Here is a 14,496-nt window from a genome sequence, read left to right as displayed (position 1 = left end):
GTGGGTTAAGCCGCTGCCTTCGGCTCAGGTCATGATCTCGGGGTCCTGGGATCGAGTCCTGCGTCGGGCTCTCTGCTCGGCAGGGAGCCTGCTTCCTCCTCTCTCTCTCTCTGCCTGCCTCTCTGCCTACTTGTGATGTCTCTCTGTCAAATAAATAAATAAATAAATAAATAAATAAAATCTTTTAAAAAAAATGTGGTTACTGGAAAATTTAAAATTACATATGTAGCTTGTTGTATATTTCTATTGGATAGTGTTGCACAGGATATTCACGTGGCTTGTTCTCTTACCACGTGATGATCCTATCTAAAATAGCAGCCCTTAGGGACACTTGGGTGGCTCAGTCAGTTAAATGTCCAGTTCTCGATTTCAGCTCTGGTAATGATCTCACGGTTGTGGGATTAAGCCCTGCATCAGGCTCTGCACTCAGCAAGGGGTCTGCTGGAGATTATCTCCCTCTGCTCTTCCCCCTGCTTGCATTCTCTCTCCCACTCTCTAAAATAAGTAAAATCTTTCAAAATAGCACTCCTCCATCACTATTCCTTTATTCTGACTTTTCTTTTGAATTTATCAATATGAGTATAGGAAATAATGATCTCTCCCTCTGGCATATAAGTTCCATGAAAGCAGAGACTTTATCACTGTTGTAACCCTAGTACTCAAAACGATTCTCCATATATATTAGGTAAGCAATAACTAATTGAAAGAATGATCATTGTTCTTTCATAATGGAATCTTTAGGCTTATGTGTTAGGGGGTGGGGTGGACATCTTGAGCACTCACCAAATATTGAATGAACCCCAAATCCACATTTCTGGGTATCTCAACATTTAACCCTCTATTTTCAAATACCTAAAGTACATTTGTATGTCTTCACAGTCATTCTACCACCATTGCAATTTGCAATTAAGCCCAACCAATGAATTTTTTATTTCAATTATTATACTTTGCAGGTCTAGAATTTCCATTAGGTTTTTTATAATTTTCATTTCTGTGCTGAGATCCTCTATTTGTTCACTCATTTAAAACATTTTCATCTGGGGTGCCTGGGTGGCTCAGTGGGTTAAATCCTCTGCCTTCAGCTCAGGTCATGATCCCAGGGTGCTGGGATGGAGCCCCGCATTGGGCTCTCTGCTCAGCCAGAAGCCTGCTTCCTCCTCTCTCTCTGTCTACCTCTCTGCCTGCTTGTGATCTCTGTCTGTCAAATAAATAAAATCTTTAAAAAATAAAAAATAAAACATTTCCATTTGATTTTTAAACATAAATTTTAAAACCTATATTAATATAACAATAACCATCTAATTTTTTTAGCTATGGAACACATTTCAAGTATTTGTCTAGTAATTTTTTATTGAGTATTGGACATTGTATATATGTTATACAGGTTCTGGATTCTGTTATCTTCTGAAAAGTGATGATTCTTGTTTTAGGAGATTCTTCAGTTAGTGAGTAATCATTTAAACAACTACAGGCTCGGTTTTACACTTTGTTACTAGTTTTTATCTATGAGAAGCCCAAGGACTTTCATTAAGTTCTAACTTGGCAGGCAGGACTCAATCTCCATATAATCTCCCTTATAACCTTGTCAGAGCATGTTTGGGCAGGTCTATGAAGTTCTTACACTATGGCATGGTCTTTACTCCCAAGGTACAACCTTTCTAATGTTTCAGCCTGATGCCACAACTGTTATAATCTCTACCTTGGCAGGCCCGGAAACTTGGTACCCTGACTACTGCTTTTAGGCCAACACTTCTTGACCTCTAGTATCTACATTCCATTCTCAACTCTGTGGCAACTGCTATCTGGTAAGCATTAGGTGGTCTTGCTCTAATTATGTATAGCTCAGCCCTCAGCCATGGATTTGTGGACATCCCCAAGGATTTCTCAGGTTACCTCTTTGTATAGATTCCTCTTGATGCTCACCCCATTGATTCCAACCATTTAGCTCTCTCTTGATGCCCACACCATTGATTCTAGCTGCTTCAGCTGCTCTCCACCATGATTTCTGTCTTCTCAGCTCAGCCTTTTGACACCACAAGAAGCTGGGTGATTGTGGGGGTCAACTGCTTAATTTCCCTTATTTCTAAAGTTTCAGTTTTGTGCTACCCCAAAACAGTCACTTCATATATACTGTCCAGTTTCATAGTTGCTACTAATTCAGGAGAGCTAGTCAAATTACTCAGTCATAGCCAGAAACAAAAGTCTCCCTTCCCTCAGATTGTTTGGGAGTGTTATTAAGGATAGAGGAGCAACTGCTCGCAAGTGACCAACTAAGAAAATATGAGCTGCTGGAAGTCATGGTTAGAGGTTTGAGGGGAAAGCTGGGTCTATATGAAAGAAAATAACAAGCAGAGGCAGAAATGGGAGTTGATGAAACAAAGTGAGCAGCATTTAATTGTGTCAACTGTCCACAGATCCAGGAGATTCCTGTCCTTAATGCCATTTGCTCACATGGGCCATTAAATTTCCCCCTTTCTTTGGGATAGTTGTTTAATTTTCATTTGGAACCCTTAGTGAGGAGAGTCTTAAAAGGAATTGGATATAGCCCAATTGAAAGTGAATATTGATGTGAAGACTCAATAACCTAGATGTTGGGAATATGTCACACAGTTTGATTATCTTACTGAAACTACAGGGTCACACATGTATGTAAAGGAACAGAAGTTTCCAAGGCTGGCTATTATGGGAAGTAACTATTCCCCTCAATAACTATGCAGTTTTTGTTTTATTTTTTCTTCTTGCAGATTCTCTTTCCTCATTCTAGCAAATTTTGTTACAGGCATATACAGGACAAGTAAAAAAGGCACACAATCTTGAGATTTTTTAAAGATAAAGTTACATATTTTAGAAATGATTTTGAAGTCATATTTACATTTCCCCGGAATCATCCCTCCACGTATACTTCATTTTACATTTTCTTTTTATGGGTCAGTAGCAAGTGACCTGAACTTACAAGCTTCTGCCTCCCATACCCTTTCCATACCTCTTCAGTCACATTTCTCTCTCCTTGCTCATGATACTCTAGCTTCACAATTATAATGTTTCAGTTAAGTGGAAACCTAATTATTTAGAAACTTAGAGACCTTGAAGCCTTGGAACTTTGCTTTATTTTTTAATAGTTCTTATCATTATTTAAAACTAACTGGTTCATGTATTTACTTATATATTGTCTGACAGCTCCCAACTTCAAAGCTCCATCAGAACAGAAACCTGGTCTATCTTATCCATTACAGTATTATTATGTAAGACAATGCTGGGCACATAGGAAGCATTCAGCATTTGTTAAATATACTAGCACTACAATAAACAACCCCAATATAAATCTTTCTGCCATTCTCATTTAGCTTAGCCTAAAATGTATTCTAAATTTGCTCAAATTTTAGTGTTAAAGTGTAGCTATTTGCATCACACGAGTGTGATATGTGTATATGTATCAGAATCAGCAAAATAGTAAAACAAGTTTAATTTTAATTTATTAGAACCCAGTAAGTGATGATTTTAAAAGCAGAGTTTCCATCAAATTAACACTTAATTCCGGGCAAAAATACATGTAAAAAACCTAAATCTTAAGGCAGAAGTAAAATATTATAAAAACCGGCATGTCTATTACAGACTGTAGAATGTCAGAATTTTAAGAGATTCACATAGTATTTTATAGCACTAAAATGTTAATACAGTCAGAAATATTATCAATTGGTCCAAGATTTCTCAGTTTATAAAATGTATAGATTAATTAAAGAAATTTTGTTGTATAAGTAATAGCTACCATATAATTAAGTGATTGTTTTTATGACAAACGAAGGCAGGAAATTTCATGGTTTTCATTTGTAAAGATTTTACAGTATTAAATATAAAGTATTACTAGAAGTATGTTTTAGATTCATCTTCCCACCCTAATACCCAAATAGTGTACATCAATTCCCTTTAACTCCATTTTTTAAAATTCTGTGAATTAGCATACCTATTCATTATAGGCCTGAGTACACTCAGCAAAGGCATGAATTGCTTACTTTGATTTGGTAGAAATAATAATTTTAGTAAATCACTATCTTTTCCTGGTTAGTAAATAATTTCAAACTGAAGTCCAAGAATTTTTGCACCACTAATAAGTGAACACCTTTTTTACCTCTTTAAATCTGAATTTTTTACTAGAACCTGAGCACAAAGTGAGGGGTGGTGGTGGATTTCATGTTTATGTACAATTAACAGAAGTCTTTCTGAAAAAGCAGAGTTAACAACCTTAAATTTCTCCTTATGATCAAACCTTTTATTTTGTGGTGGGGGAGAAAATTTAAAAGATTTAAATCCAAAAGCAGGGATTAACTATAACTAGCTTATGCATTTTATGGAATAGTGTCAGAAAAGACAAATGGATTTAAAATAATTTTGTAAGTCTAGCAAATATGAGGTTTATGGGTTCTTAACAACATATTAATTACAAAGATTCTTCATCTTTATTACAAACTTTTAAGCTATTTTAATAAAATGGCTGTAGACCTCACTGTACTTCTACCTATCTGTGCATTAATAAAAACCTGTTAAAACTCCTTATTTAGTACTTCTGAAAAATTCTAGTCAAATAAGATCACTATAACTACCAGAGAAGCTTTGAAATACTGATTACAGATTCATTTCAAAGTTGATTTATCTTCTTTCAGAATCTGGCATTTAAATAATGAATATTTTCACCAACGTGGACTCTGAAAATATAAAAATTTTAGCCAATGACAGTTAAACAGTACTAGTATGATGCGGAAAAAATAAAAATTGAAAGTATATTGTCAATCATGCATTTCACAATTTCATGAATTAAGTAAGGTATAACTCATAAATATGTCTTTGTAGGTTACCTCAACTTCCATCAAGCACCAGCTGAAAGCTAATCTGCCGGAACACATCAGCACTCTATAAAATAAAAGAAGTAGGGGAGGGAAATGATTTTGCACACATGCTGCCCAGTGTTTGGCTTTCAGGTTCCAACCCCTCTTTTATGTAACTATTCTAGGTATAACTCCATGAAAAGCATGAGATGAGGGGTAGATAGAACAGAACAGTTGTTGGGCTAGCAAGAATATATTAGTGAATAAAAAGTTTTTCATCTGAGTAACTGTTCTCACTGGGGTTATGCTATGTGCAACATATAAACTGTACAACCAATTTTTCCTATCTGTTCATTTGTGGAAAGAATTGGGCTCAATAAAATGTAAAATATATATTAGTTCATTTTAAACGCAAAGATTACAGTTTTGCTTATTTTGTTTTTGGCTCAACTGTAATACAACCAAAAACATCTCTGCTTTAATAATACAATATGAAAAAGTTCACCTATGTACATGGGTACATTTCTTCATTAAAGTTTTTCCTTAAATCTATCTCATGTATCTTTACAACTGATCTTTACAACAAAAGTCAAAAACAACAAAGTAGAAATGATTCCATTTTACAGCACTTTAGGTTTTCTGAAGTTTTCCTTTAGGGCTTAAAGAACATCATTGAAACGTTGCTTTCCATAGTCTGCAGGATCCATCTGAAGTTCTCGTTCTTCATCATCTGTAAGGGAAACAGTTATGTATCAAGAACATTTATTTTAAAAATTATTTGCAGAAAACCAATTAAACAATGACTCAGTTTTTTTTCTTGGTCTTAGGGTAGATTTCTGCTTGTTATTTTATGCCTTCTAAAAAGCATTCTATTTCTTAGTAGCTTAGCTTAACAGTGAAAAGTCTGTCTTCCAGTATATTGGAAGATTACTTAATTTTTTTTAAAAGATTTTATTTATTTATTTATTTGACAGAGAGAAAGATCACAAGTAGGCAGAGAGGCAGGCAGAGAGAGGGGAAGCAGGCTCCCTGCTGAGCAGAGAGCCCGATTCAGGGCTCAGTCCCAGGACACTGAGATCATGACCTGAGCTGAGCCGAAGGCATAGGCTTAACCCACTGAGCCACCCAGGCGCCCCGAAGATTACTTAATTTTAATAAATCTTGATGGTAGTCAGATATGTAATTAGAAAGAAGTAGAGCTAGATATAGTTAGCAAAACTTCAGGAACCCACAAGTATATTATTTCCACTAGATGAAGTAGTCCTTTAAAGTTTTGGTAGAAACCATTCTGTATACATTTTCATGCCTTTAAAAAACAGCTTTTTTTTTTTTTTCTAATTACAAAATGAATCCATACTCATCACATAAGAATTAGAAAATAAATGATAGGAAAATAAAAATCACTCAGAATCCCAGTACTTAACATTATAGTGAACTTCTCTGCTCCTCTGCAAAGAGCTTACCAGCAACTTCTTAAGTGAAATATACTAACCAAAACTTAACTTTTTCTTTATCAAAAAGAAAAAAATTATTACATAATATTGTTAGTAAGACCCTCAAGGCCACTATGAGTAACTATATTAAGCAACTCCTTATAATACCTTGGAGTTTGACTTATTTAAGCCATTGACAGGTTTTTCTGGGTTGTTCTTGGTTATCACCTGTCACTCCACATTACTGTTAGCTTATCTGCCAGTAGCAATCCCTATCTAATTTTGTTATAAACTACAGGTTTTGAAATAAGACTGTTCAGAACACAAAATTTATGTTAGAACAAGAATGAAAAGTATTTAATCAAAGCAAAAGGCTTCTTTCTTAGTATAAGGCTTTAATGACATATTTAATAACATGTTTTGGTTCCTCCACAGCCTTAAAACATGATTTTTCATACTTTCTGGTCGACAGTTACAACTACCCAACAGGTGGCTCAGTTGGCTGAGCAACTGCCTTCGGCTCAGATCATGATCCTGGAGTCCTGGGATCAAGTCCCTCAACGGGCTCCCTGCTTGGGAAGGAGTCTGCTTCTCCCTCTGACTTTCCCCGTCTTGTGCTCTCTCTCTCCCTCTCAAATAAATAAATAAATAAAATAAAAAACCAACTACCCAACAGCTTAGTTTTTGATAGACTGAGGTGATACTATCATAATTGTCTGGAAATATAATTTCATATGATTTAAAGAGTTATAGGTTAGAATTCAAATTCACGTGTATACTGTAACTTTCTGAAATCTGTTCTTTTAGATTTGGTAAGTTTTCTATTCTCAGCTTCTCTAGCATATCCTATAGTAAAATTTTGTCCAAGAAAGATGCCATATGGTGTATGTAGTATGTATGAACTTCACATAATGATGTGTTATTTCTTCTTTATGTTTATTCATAAAAAAATGCCAAATAAATGAACTCTTTTTTCCTTCCAATAACTTTCCTGTTAAACTTATAGAAATTCTCACATAGAATTGTAGGCGACCATTTTGCATCATAAACTAACAAAATGATCTCACATCTCCAATAGGTAATCCACTAGGTATGATAAGCTCAAATCTTTTACAAGTAAAGGCTGAAATTGTATCCATAAACACATCCGTATTTTGAAAATATGCTAATCAATCTCTTATCATAGAACTCTTTATACTTTAAAAATTACCTTTTTTTTTTTTTAAAGATTTTATTTACTTATATGACAGAGAACATAAGCACCGGGAGCCACAGGCAGAGGGAAAAGGAGAAGCAGCCTCTCCCCTGCCCTTTGCCTCCGGTGGAGCAAGGAGCCAGATGTGGAACTGGATCCCAGTACCCTGGTACCATGACCTGAGCCCAATGCAGGCGCTTAAACGACTGAGCCACCCTGGTGCCCCAAAATTATCTTTGGTTTTAAAAGAAAAATAGGTTAGGGAGCCTGGATGGCTCTGTGGGTTAAAGCCTCTGCCTTCAGCTCAGGTCATGATCCCAGAGTCCTGGGATCCAGCCCCACACAGCTCCCTGCTGAGCAGAGAGTCTGCTTACTCCTCTCTCTGCCTGCTTCTCTGCCTACTTGTGATCTCTATCTGTCAAATAAATAAATAAAATCTTTAAAAAAAAAAAAAGAAAGAAAGAAAAAGAAAATAGGGACACATGGGTGGCTCAGTGGCTAAGCATCTGCCTTCAGCTCAGGTCATGATCGCAGGGTCCTAGGATCTAGTCCTGAGTTCAGTGCCCTGCTCCGCGGGAAGCCTGCCTCTCTCTCTGCCTGTCACTCTCCGTGCTTGTATGTGAGCTCTCTCTGACAAATAAATAAAATCTTTTGGAAAAAAATAAATTAATTAAATAAAATAAAAGGAAAATAGTCATTGGCACCTCTCCAGAAAGCTCTCCTTAGGATCTATGTTATAGGACATCACGTTATGGCTATAAATACATCTTTCAGGGCTTCAGTAATTAAACAAAGATTTAATCACTGGAGAGCAGCGGGGAAAGCAGCTATACAAAAGAGAATTCCTAGAAATTTAACAGGAAAGTTACTAAAAGGAAAAAGGAGATATGCTGGAGGATGTTTAAGTGGCTGATTATAAAGAGAAAATAAGAGCAAAACTCTAGGAATAGAAAAACTGAATTCTAGTCCTGACCCAGGCACTTATGAACAAACCTGAGCTAGTTTCCAAATCTCTTTAGACCTTTAATTACCTTCTCAGTAGAGTACAGATAGCAACTGTTTTTCCTATCTCAAAATAAAATAGTGCATATGAAGGTAGTCTTTACTGCCTTCATTTACTTCCAAAGTCCTCTATAAATATAAAGAGTTTGTTGATTCTATTAAGTTATGCTTTAAATCAAATTTTAATATGGTGCCTTCACATTATTTTTTAAAATTCCACAGGACTTTTAGAATTTTTCTTACATTGAACTATTATTTATGTTAACTAGAGTACATTTTCAGCGTAGCTATTCTAACCAAAATTCAAATTTCTATTCACAAACTTTTTGCATGTATTTGTAAAGTCTGATGAAATTACCTTACCAAATCTGATACAGATTAGAGAACCACTAAATATAATTGTATTTTATTTCATTTTACAAAGCAGCAACATCTATAAATACTTCATTAACATAAATACTTCATTAACAACAAAATGACTATTAAAGGAAACAGAAAAACATTCATAATTTATTAAATAATTCCTAAATTCCCTCTGAAGTCAAGAAACGACCACCTCCATAAAGCAAGCTATACCAAGCAAGAATATCTTGGGGTAATAAGGCAGTGAGACTCCACTAAAATGTACAAATTAATCCACAGGCCAAAGTGCAGTTATCCTCTAAAGCAGGCAATCCAAAGAAAAATATTCTGTTTGCTTTTACTTCTTAAAAATTATTATTCAACAAACACGTAGTGCTTGCAGTGCAGAAGACTTGTCCTAAGTACTGAACAAATATGTGAATCATATAATCCACACAACAACAGGTAAGTATATCCCTATTCTACAGATAAGGATATTGAGGTATAGAGGTTAGGTTATTCACAAGGTCATAGAGCTCATAAGTGGTGGAGCTACGATCAAATCCAGTCAATTTGGCTCCAGAATCCAAGCACTTAAGCATTATGTTAAGCTTCCTTCCACAAATATACCCTGTTATATGCAGGTCATATTCTACTAAGCAAACTTGGGACTTCTATGGGATTAAAAATAAGAGTAAAGAGAATTTGCAAACTTCCATCCCCTTATTACAATAAGATGAATTAAAAGACATATCCATCAGATGTATACAGTTTCCAGAGTTAATCTATTCACTGGGTCACTTAAAAGAAGGCAGGAAAAAGAATGTCTTACACTAAAGCAAATAAAGTAATATTTCTTTAATTTTTTTTTTGAAGAATGCTTCATGAAAACAGGAATTAAAAAATCAAAATAAACCAGGATTATAAACACAGGAAAAACAGGCTTCATTTAATTCTACAAGGAAACACTCTACAGGTAGTACTGTCCCAAAGGACCAATACATATGAACAAGCATCAGAGGTAAAACTGGAATCCTCTAGCTCTCTAATGGCAGAGATCATGCCAAAATCTCCTTTCATAATCTAGAATTTGTGGCACCAAAGCTAGAATGTCCTTAGCTGAATCCAGAATCTCAGTACCACAATTGGAATCCTCTTAAAAACCCAACAGACTGAGAAAAAACTACTTCTAATATTAGAAAAAGCAGAAAAGAGCCCCTAATGCTAGAACTTTAGTAGTATTTCTGAAGTGCATATTTCAGTTTTTTTTAATTGAAATATAGTTGATAAAATGTTCCATTAGTTTCAGGTGTACCACATAGTGATTCCACAAGTCCACACATTATTCTAGGTTCACCACAAAGTGTAGGAGCCATCTGTTACTATCATGTTTCAATTTTTGATATCTCTCTAGCTGCAGTCTCCATGGTGGTAGTGAAGTTTCCACTTTCTCTCCTGGGTTTGGAGGAAGGTGTGTTTCAAATCTGAAACACATTTTTCATTTTTCCACGATACCTGTTGTTCAATATAGTCCTTCCACTGTGAATGTGACCACAGAATTTTTGAATTGAGAAGGACCATCTATTGTAGCTCAACACTCACATTACAGATGAAGAACTGTGGCCCACAGAGTTTAAGTGACTTGATAAGCAATACACAGCTGGTCTCCTAACTCAGAATAATGCCTATTTCTTAGAAAAGAAATTCCTTCTATTCTACTGCCTGCTTTGGCTACAAATGCAAACTGGCCTGGAAATCCAACCACTATTTCTACATTAAAACTACGAAGAAATGCTTTTAAATTCTAAATATTCTTTTTTTTTTTAAATAAACATATAATGTATTTTTATCCCCAGGGGTACAGGTCTGTGAATTGCCAGGTTTACACACTTTACAGCACTCACCATAGCACATACCTTCCCCAATGTCCATAACCTCACCCCCCTACCAACACCCCTCCCCCCAGCAACCCTCAGTTTGTTTTGTGAGATTAAGAGTCACTTATGGGGGGCGCCTGGGTGGCTCAGTTGGTTGGACGACTGCTTTCAGCTCAGGTCATGATCCTGGAGTCCTGGGATCGAGTCCCGCATCGGGCTCCCAGCTCCATGGGGAGTCTGACCTTTACCTTGCTCATGCTCTCTCTCACTGTCTCTCTCTCAAATAAATAAATAAAATCTTTTTTTTTTAATTTTTTAAAGATTTTGTTTATTTATTTGACAGACAGAGATCACAAGTAGGCAGAGAGGCAGGCAGAGAGAGAGGAGGAAGCAGGCTCCCTGCTGAGCAGAGAGCCCGATGTGGGGCTCAATCCCAGAACCCTGGGATCATGACCTGAGCCGAAGGCAGAGGCTTTAACCCACTGAGCCACCCAGGCGCCCCTAAATAAATAAAATCTTAAAAAAAAAAAAAAGAGTCATTTATGGTTTGAAATTCTAAATATTCTAACTTAACAATAAACATTAAGAATCCAAATTATTGATAAACAAGGGAACACCTATAATTTCCCCTTCCCACTTTTTGGACAGTTAATACTACACCTAAAGAATCCCCGAAAGCATGTTTAAAATTATTTGGGTCTACAATATTCTTTTTTAGTCAGTTCACTCAAACTTATCCCTCTTCATTTGCTGCAGCTGATGTTCTTGAATCCTTGTTCCCTATGATAAAGGTATCCCATCCTCCTGCTGCTGTAATCTAGTGAACCCCAAAATAGGATAAAAAAAAGTTAGGTTGGGGCACCTGGATGGCTCAGTGGGTTAAAGCCTTTGCCTTCAGCTCAGGTCATGATCCCAGGGTCCTGAGATCGAGCCCCACATCAGGCTCCCTGCTCAGCGGGGAGCCCGCTTCCTTCTCTCTCTCTCTGCCTGCCTCTCTGCTTACTTGTGATCTGTCTGTCAAATAAATAAATAAAATCTTAAAAAAAAAAAAAAAGTGGCAACCCCCAGGTCAAGTAAGCTTCACCTGAAAATGAGGAAACCCTAAAATTTAACAATCCCCTCCCTACTTCATGAGAGTATCATCTTAGGTTATTTCCTCATATTCCTTAGACCTGGTGCATTTACTTCCTTGTGGAAGGAAAAGCAGCAGAGCAGCATTAGGGTACTGGAGACCTAACATGGCAATGAGAACTAGGGGTGAGAGAAGGAGAAGGGTACAGGAGAGAGAGAGAGAGAGAGGACACTGAAGATAAATGTACTTACTATGGATAAAAGCCATACAAAATAACTGAAATTTTGTGACAAAAGTCATTAACTTTAAGATACCCTAAAACATAAGAAATGCTTTTCAATTATAGTTGAAATTATTTGCTCTAATAAAAACCTCAAAATTATCCAGTGACATGATAGACAGCAGCTCTTATGAATGAAAACTAGACAAAGTATAAACTAAGTTTGTAAGACCAGACGTTAAAAGGTTATTATTCTAGTCACAGTTATAAAATAAAAAGTCAATGAAAAAGCATAAAATTATCAGTTAACATTTACTCAGGGCCCTATGTATGCTAAGTACTTTGTGAGGGGTGGATGGGTGAAGGTGAAGGCAGAAAAGGATAAAAACAAAATATAAGGCAAAAGAAATGAAAATTCCTGCCCTCTAAGAGCTTACAATCTAACTGGTGATATAATGTACATGCACGAAAATGCCTGGAAACAATGTTATAAATAACTGCAAAAAAATATAATCCAGGCAAATCACAAAGCAATAAGAAAAAAAATGGTAGAATTTATGAAAAATGGATATTATAGAAAAGGTGGTGTAATTTATTCAAACAGTGTTTGAGTTCTCATTAATGCATCCTTAAATAATTCCTAGAATGATTATTATCTCTTTCTATTTACAACAACCATTCTTCCAAAACTAGAATGTACTATTGAAACAATGCCTGCATGGAAGACAGAGTCTCTAATTTCCCTTTTTCTATTAAGTACGCAGTATTCTAGGACAACTATATTTTGAGTTTTTATAAAAACAACCCTTGTCATGAACCTAAATAACATCTGATTACTTTAAAAAGAGTAAAGGAAGAAAAAAAAGAGTTAAGGAAATCAAAACAGTTTACATTGGAAAATATTTCATGCATCACTTTATAAAATCAAATACGTCAGACATTATGTTCATGATCAATTCTTACAGAAAACAGAAAAAGTTCCACAAATACTACTAAATGATATTAGCAGGCAAAAAACAAGCCTAAAAACTTGGAATAATACAACATACTCTGATACGCATGCATGGGGAGGGCTGCATGCACACAGGTAAATTCTGAACTTTTAATAACTTAAAAGCTCAGAAGTTACACAGTTAACAAGGAAAATGCGTTGAATCTGTGTATTAAACATAAAGCAGACAAATCTTTACAAACCATTAAATATAAATTTTCAGCTGCTCAGAAAAAATTTCAGAAACAGCCTTCCTATACTGAATCAGTAGTGAAATCATCTTCATTGTGGAGGAGACCATTACTTTTGGGGCTTCCCTTGTAACAAAAAGGTTGTCTGGTCTATATTTGTACCTGGAATAATGAAATGTTTTCAAATGAGAAGTTGGAAAAGAATTATTTACTGGGAGTATTTGCCTCAGATTAACTCTAGAGCTATTTCAAGCAATTTAAATCTAAAATTTCTGAATATTCTTGAGTTTCAAATTGTATCAATAATATATGCAAGATAACTAAAATGAAAATACTTAAATAAAATAATTAAGATTTATAAATATGACTATCATAAAATTGTTTTCAAAATAAAACTGAAAAACCACAGAGGATCTCTTTGTATTAGGATTGTAATGCCACTAGGAAGTGGGAAAAATTCTACACAAATTCAACCAAAAAATTTAGAGGTGGTTTTCACGGTCACAGCATGGAGGCCAGGCCCACGCTCACCTTGGACGTCTTCCTCTCCACCATCACCATCTTCTTCCTCATTGTAAGCCAGCTCAGCCTGCTTGTCTGCCTCGTACTCACCTACGTTACCATCATCCCCATTATAATCCGCCAGTTTAGAGCCATGCTGCGGATCAACAGGGGATTCATTCTCATCAAAGAATCGGCCTGTGAAGTAGGTAGAGGATTAATTCAAGAGTAAAGAGAGAAGAAAAGAAGGGACCTACACTGGAGGCAGACCAGAAAGTAGACAAGTGAAACCTGGCAACTTTGAGGGTACGGGTTATAAAAAAGATAAATTTTGTGAAAGTTATCCAAGACAAAAAAGAAATAAGAATGAAGATTGAAAACTTTTTTAAAAATAATTTCTCTTTTGTGTTAATTTTAGTACTTGCTACTTAAGGTTTGAATATTTTCAGGGCTGTTTTCCTAATAACTGACAACTTTTCCAATATAACTATTTGTCTAATTTACCACTTTAGAAGAATAATAAATAATTTTATTACTAGATACAATACATATTTGGAATCTCTAGTCATTTATTGCTTATAAAATACCACTTTCTATGAATAATTTTGATAATGTTTTTTGTAAAAATAAACAAGTACTATGCAGATTAGTTTCTTTTTGGATGCTAAGCTAACACAACTGAGGGCTATCTCAGGTTTCTTCAGTGACAGTGACTCACTATAGTCTTGGATTTCTAAGGAGAGATAGCAGAAAGAATAAACCATCAGAATTCCTAGTGGTATGTGTTTTGAAAAAACACCCCATTTAATTCTGATTTATTATTTCCCATATCCTAAACAAGACTTTTAAGTC

General features: G+C 35.5%; 1 protein-coding gene across 2 annotated transcripts in view; it reads right to left on the bottom strand.

Moving 5' to 3' along the window:
• Nucleotides 1-3,455: 3,455 nt before the first annotated feature.
• The window catches only part of GOLM2 (golgi membrane protein 2), a 102,942-nt gene continuing 91,901 nt past the window's right edge, over nucleotides 3,456-14,496 (bottom strand). Inside the window, exons 9-10 of one of the 2 annotated variants that reach the window (XM_004751277.3) lie at nucleotides 13,675-13,842; nucleotides 3,456-5,550 (exon numbers count right to left, since the gene is read on the bottom strand). In XM_004751277.3, the coding sequence (XP_004751334.1) occupies nucleotides 5,480-5,550; nucleotides 13,675-13,842 (239 nt within the window). In that variant the 3' untranslated portion in view covers nucleotides 3,456-5,479. The remainder of the gene's footprint in view (nucleotides 5,551-13,674; nucleotides 13,843-14,496) is intronic. The other variant, XM_004751278.3, reaches the window with a different exon arrangement.

Source organism: Mustela putorius, unplaced genomic scaffold (genome assembly GCF_011764305.1).
Source record: "Mustela putorius furo isolate JIRA1106 unplaced genomic scaffold, ASM1176430v1.1 tig00003898_pilon_pilon_pilon, whole genome shotgun sequence".
Lineage (NCBI taxonomy): Eukaryota > Metazoa > Chordata > Mammalia > Carnivora > Mustelidae > Mustela > Mustela putorius.
This window is presented reverse-complemented; position numbering and strand designations above follow the sequence as displayed.